This window comes from Sinocyclocheilus anshuiensis, unplaced genomic scaffold (assembly GCF_001515605.1).
Source record: "Sinocyclocheilus anshuiensis isolate Anshui unplaced genomic scaffold, SAMN03320099.WGS_v1.1 scaffold2621, whole genome shotgun sequence".
Lineage (NCBI taxonomy): Eukaryota > Metazoa > Chordata > Actinopteri > Cypriniformes > Cyprinidae > Sinocyclocheilus > Sinocyclocheilus anshuiensis.
This window is the reverse complement of record NW_015539472.1, coordinates 141033-147318: the sequence shown is the minus strand read 5'-3', so window position 1 is coordinate 147318 and position 6286 is coordinate 141033. Positions and strand designations below refer to the sequence as shown.

Here is a 6286-nt window from a genome sequence, read left to right as displayed (position 1 = left end):
AAACGAATCACAGCATTCAAAACATCACAAACACATCTCAAAAGCAAACATTTGCAAACACCTTTGCCATAATATTAATTCCTGTTAGATTTGTGTGTTGCATAGAGAATTGTGTGTTGTGTTTTGCAGAAAGTGTTTTATGAAATTGAAAACTGAGTCAAAGGCTGAGAATCAGTGTATGGTATTGTAGATTTGGTGTGTGCTTCTGCTGTTTGAGTGTCAGCTTTCAGAAACTGTGTTACAAGTGAAGATTTAGAGTGCAAGCAGCTGAAATAAACGGTAAAGAGTTATCTACTGATTCTACAGCTTATTTATATTACATATGATCTATCTGTATATATTAATATTAATTTAAATTAAATGCTTTATAATTACTGTAGAACTAAAATTGCTTGTGCATAATGGATTAATAATAATATAAATCGTATAATAATTATATAAACCATATATTAATTAATCATATAAAATAATTGATTATTATTAAAGCCAGTCAATTTTCTTTTTGCAAATATATATATATATATGGTTTCTGGATGAGGATGACTAAACAGACCACAGTTTCAGTTCTCTTAGCAACTTTATTGACATTACATGCAAAAATAGAAATAAAGAGCAAGAATATATAAATAAGCTGTTTGTTTTGTACATGTTGTGCATGTTTTGTGCAGAGACTGCAAACATAAGGCCGAGTTTCAGTGACGCCGCGAGAGAAACTTTCACACAACATTACATTCATACATAAAAACAGAGCGTCTGTGTGCTGGAATGATCTACAAATCTAACATAACCCTCAGAAAATAAATATACAGCAACACCACAGACAGATCTCATTGGCTTCACGAGGTAGCTTTAGCTCATCGCTCTGGACTTGTCTGAGGATCTTCTGTGCCGTTTGTGTCTCATGAGAAAGTGCAGAGTAGCTTATTATTGAGCTGTCCACAAAAACTACATCTACATGCAACACATCAGAAAGAGGACACATTCTTCACATTCATAAAACACTGCAGGCGTGTAAATAATTCTCCAGAAACGAGGAGAAACTGTGCCACTGTGACGGTAATATGCCATACTGGGTTACTAGTGTTGGGCTAGTTACTCCTTTCAAACATAATATTATTACTTATTACTTTCTGGCAACAGTAATTAGTTACACTACTAGTTATCACTTTTCTTTCACGCCCCACAGAAGTTGCATATCTTCCCCATTAAATTCTTCTAAAATGTTACTAACAATATATTTCTGCCTCATTATTTGACCAAAATCCACACTGGATCGCAGTCAGAAGTTATTACACACACTCAGTGGTGATTAATATTAACGTTTAATAAAAGTGTTGTATTAATCTCATTAATTGTCAAATGTAGCTTGGTTAATTGTAGCTATAAGTTCTCTGTTATACCCATATACGATTATATTCCATTATGTATCATTCTCTTAAAAGATTTTATATAATTTATATCGTGATCAGAGGGATGAGGGCAAGCCGTAACGCCAGAGTAAAGTAATGCCACAGCTTCCACATCAGTGTTCAGAGCAGCTTTTCTCCTGACAAAATCAATATAATGCCAATATTTCCATCTGATGAATGTAAGCTTTTTCATATTCCTTATGCCTGCTGCTCTGGGGACTTCATGTGCCAGTGCAAGTTGTGGAAATTATGAAAATAAATCTAGGAATTATTGGATTGTTGGACTTTAAATCAGTAGGGGTTGAGGCATCAATATTAACTAAGTAACGAGCTGTTTTATGGATAGTAACTGTAATATTATTATTGAAATCTTATAAGTAATTAGTTACACTACTAGTTACTGCAAAAAGTAATATTATTACTGTAACTAACTAGCCCTAGGTGAAAAAAGTGCACTTCCATCATGTACTTAAAGTGCTCTATTCTCGTGCACTAATTTTGTACTTATTTAAAAACTGTATTTAGTCAGCACTTGTAGTACACTTGAGTGTACTAGTGTATGAAAGATGGTTCAAGTGTACTACAAGTGCTAACTAAATACAATTTAAATACAGAGATAGTGTGTTAAAAGTGCATTTTAGTTCATATTCATGGTGTCGCAAAATAGCACAGTTAGATGATCTTAAGTTTATCTTAAGAAGTACTAAAGAATCATTTTTAGTGTATTAAGAACAGCATTAGTGCGTGAGAACAGAGCACTTTCAGTACATGAAGGAAGAGGTTTTCACCGGGGATTCTGCGAGACTGGTTACTAGCGTGGGTCAGGGCCTCGAGTTCGTGGGCTGGTGGTCAAAGCGTGGGAGCGGCATACACACAGGGATGCAGCTCCGCTGGGGACGGCTCTATCGGGCCCCGGCCCCAGTCTGTGAGGATGCAGTGGATGACGGGCTCCAGCAGCGGCTCCGGCCAGCAGAGGGCCCCGGGGGCCGGATCGGGCCCTGTCCTGCTGTAGGCATCGAAGTTGCTGGCCAGAGAGCGGATCTGCCGGGCCAGCGTCCCGATCTCCGCCTGCTCCGTCTCGCTGTACAGCAAGGGCCCCTCAGCAGGGGGCGAGGGCTCCGGCGTCACAAACACACCGAAGTCCTCCAGAGCCTCGCAGGCGCCGTACACCGGGACCAGGTGAGCGTCAGCCGGACAGAGCGCAGAAGAGAACGGGTCAGAGATCGGGTCAGAGGACGGCTGAGGCGGACACAGCGCGCCGGACCCCTCGGACAGGAAGTCAGAGGAGCAGTGGGAGGAAGTGGGGCTGTAGGGCGGGGTGCAGAAGAAGAGCAGCAGCGAGTCAGCACTGGTCTCTGAGCTCCTCCGGAGCGGATCGCAGTCTCTCGGGACACAAGCCGGCTGAGACGTCTGCGCAGCGCTGTACAGTTTGTCTCGGAGGTAGACGGCCTCCGCTTCGCTGCAGACAAGAGACCGTGAGAAAATCAGTAGAGTTGGGAATCGAAAATCAATTCCAATTCCAGAATAAGATACTTAAGGTCAGGAATCAAATAATTGCTGTAAATTAAAATTTCAATTCCACCTATCAATGTTGCATCTTTGTGTTTAGCTGGTGAAAAGGGGCTGTTAAAATGTATTTGTCTTTGATTCATTCATTCAAGAGATTCGTTCAAAAACACTGATTCATCCAGTAATGAAACAAGTAAATCTTGAGTGAGTCATTGATTCATTCATTCATAAATGACATGTGATTTTGTTTAGTTGTCTAATGTTTTCTCTTCAGAATTGTGAGAGAACTACAACCTTCATTAAAAAACAAAACTACATTTATTCAGAATCATGCCGCTCTATTTTGCACACAAGCAGCTCTTAATCGAGTCCAGTTTTTATGCAGCCGGCTGATTTTTGTTCATGGTGTTCAGCAGCAACTAACTGTTTTGCAAAAAGAGACACAGAATAAATATGTTTGATATCTAAATGTTTGACTTTATTTTAACCACATTGGAATCGATAAGAATCAGAATCAGAATTGATCAAATTCAAACGAATCAAAACTATCAGCCACACATTGCACATGCTGTTAGAGTGAGAGATCAGTCTCTGCTGTGGAGAAAGATCAGATGTTCACCTGACGGCGTGGTTTGTGCAGACGATCACGTCTCTGGCTCGGTCCAGAGTCGCACGGACGTACAGCCAGATCCACGACTGATCGTGCCGCTGCAGTCGGACCAGCATCTCTGCGCTCGCACCGCCGTCAGCTCCAGCTGCCGAACCAGACGCGTGGGTCAGTAAAGCTGCATGTTCCCATACAGTCATCACTTCACAGTCATCTGCACTACTGCTCACACGTCTGCGGTCAGTAGCATTCTTAAAGTCTCTTCTGCTTATCAAGGCTGCATTTATTTGATCAAGAATGCAGTAAAAACAGTGAAATATTATTACAATTTAAAACAGCTGTTTTCTAAGTGAGTATCTTTTAAACTGTTATTTATTTCCGTGATGCGCAGCTGTATTTTCAGCATCATTACTCCAGTCTTCAGTGTCACATGATCTTCAGAAATCATGCTAATATGCTGATTTGCTGCTCGAGAAACATTTCTGATTATTATCAATGTTGAAAACAGTCGTGCTGCACAATATTTCTGTGGAAACTGATACATTTTATTTTTCAGGATTCACAGATGAACAGAAAGTTCAGAAGAACAGCATTTATTTGAAATATAAATCTTTTGCAACATTATAAATGTCTTCACTGTCACTTTTGATTGATTTACTGCATCCTTGATGAGCAAAAGCCTCATGTTTGCGTCTGCACAGATAGTTTGAGTGGACTCACTGAGTGTGCGATGGCAGCCGGCGGCGAGCGCCAGATCATCCGGATGCAGGAGTTCATACCACGATCGACCGATCAGCTCCTCTGCTGAGAAACCCAGGTGAAACAAGATGCTGTGGAAACATATTTCAACACAATCAACAACCATATCTTTCATTACAAAACACCCACATCTTGTCCTCCTCTCAAACCAGTACTCTCTAAAAGAAATGCACATTACTGGTAGATCAGCACAGCTTTGTGATGTGAGCACCTGCAGGGGGCGTGCTGGAGCCTCATGTCCAGTCTGTGGAGCGTCTGGAAGCAGGCGGCGGCCCTCAGGGGCTCGCTGTCCTTCACTCTGTCGACTGTGGGTGAGCAGAGGGCCACAAACAGAGCGGCGTCCGGCGGGCCGGCCTGGAATCGGCCCCTCACCAGCATGGAGCAGCCGGCGGCGTTCTGGAGCCGGAGCGCTCTGGAGCTGTGCATGCGGCACACGAAGCTGCGCTCTGAGAGACAGACACGACGTCAGACCTGATCTGGACATCACACAAAACACAGAAGCAAGCGTTTGAACGTCTCGCTCACCTGCTGAGACGTCCTGCTCTCTCAAAATCACTCTCACCGCTTCTGCGTCACGACCGTCCATCATATCATAGAACGAGTCTCCCTGAAGCACATCCACCTACAGAGCAACACAACACACTTGTGCTCAAAAACTGTGCACAACCTTTGACCCACACTGGTTTCCACACAGTCTACAGAAATCAACACTATACTCAGAAAGAGCTGCAAAAGCACATTAGTGACCCTGGAGCACAAAACCAGTCGTAAGGGTCAGTTTTGTGAATTGACTAAATAAGTGAACTGATTGTGAACTGAATAAATAAGCTTTCCACTTATGTATGAACATGATCTTTACTTAATATCCTAATGATTTTTGGCATAAAAGAGAAATGTATAATTTTGACCCATACAATGTATTGTTGGCTATTGCTACAAATATACCTGTGCTGCTTATGACCGCTTTTGTGCTGCAAGGTCACATCTTTACCCTGTTTACGCTGCATTTTAGTATCTTTTGAAAAGTTGCCGTCCCGGTGTCATATTTTGTACATTTTTTCTGAGAATGTATGTAAAACACTAAAGATTCATGTAAAAACAGAAAACCTTTATTGTAGTTTGTCAGGGACTTAAAATATAAAATGTTTTTTTTGTTGAAACTCTACTAAATAAATTCAGAAGAGTCTTCAATTTTGAGTAAACTTTGACTTAAATTCTTGAATTCTCATGTATTTAAAGAAAAATGGATAATTTTGACCCATACAATGTATTGTTGGCTATTGCTACAAATATACCTGTGCTGCTTATGACCGCTTTTGTGCTGCAAGGTCACATCTTTACCCTGTTTACGCTGCATTTTAGTATCTTTTGAAAAGTTGCCGTCCCGGTGTCATATTTTGTACATTTTTTCTGAGAATGTATGTAAAACACTAAAGATTCATGTAAAAACAGAAAACCTTTATTGTAGTTTGTCAGGGACTTAAAATATAAAATGTTTTTTTTGTTGAAACTCTACTAAATAAATTCAGAAGAGTCTTCAATTTTGAGTAAACTTTTACTTAAATTCTTGAATTCTCATGTATTTCATATTTTAGTGTCTGATGAGGTACAATAAAGGTTTACTGTTTTTTGACTCTGATTTTTGGGAAACTGCGTGGAAACAAAGAGGGTGAGTTTGACCCCAACACAAACGTCGTAACAAAACATGTACAGTCTTTCCTAAACACATCTGTGTGTCAAAACTTTGCAAGACCCTTAACGAAAAATATTCAAGAAGAAATAGTTTACCCGGTTTTTCAAGCATGGGTCAAATTGATCATAACCATCCCTGAATGAAAGGATAAATGTGTGTGCATGTGAAACACAAGGGAACAGACCGTTCTCTCACCATGGACAGGCCGAGATACTCCTGCACGTTTTCAGACACGTAGACCAGCTTTCCGTCTCTGCTCAAAGCCACAATAAATCCAGGCAGCGCTCGCAGAAAGCTGTGGTACAGAGA

At 40.9% G+C, this 6286-nt stretch overlaps 1 protein-coding gene across 1 annotated transcript; it reads right to left on the bottom strand.

Moving 5' to 3' along the window:
* Nucleotides 1-2258: 2258 nt before the first annotated feature.
* On the bottom strand, nt 2259-6286 carry npas4l (neuronal PAS domain protein 4 like; the record flags this gene model as incomplete). Its single annotated transcript, XM_016479917.1, has 6 exons — nt 2259-2868; nt 3538-3673; nt 4246-4355; nt 4496-4730; nt 4810-4906; nt 6173-6286. Coding segments are annotated over 6 exons (1302 nt in total), but the record flags the coding sequence as incomplete, so codon positions are not given.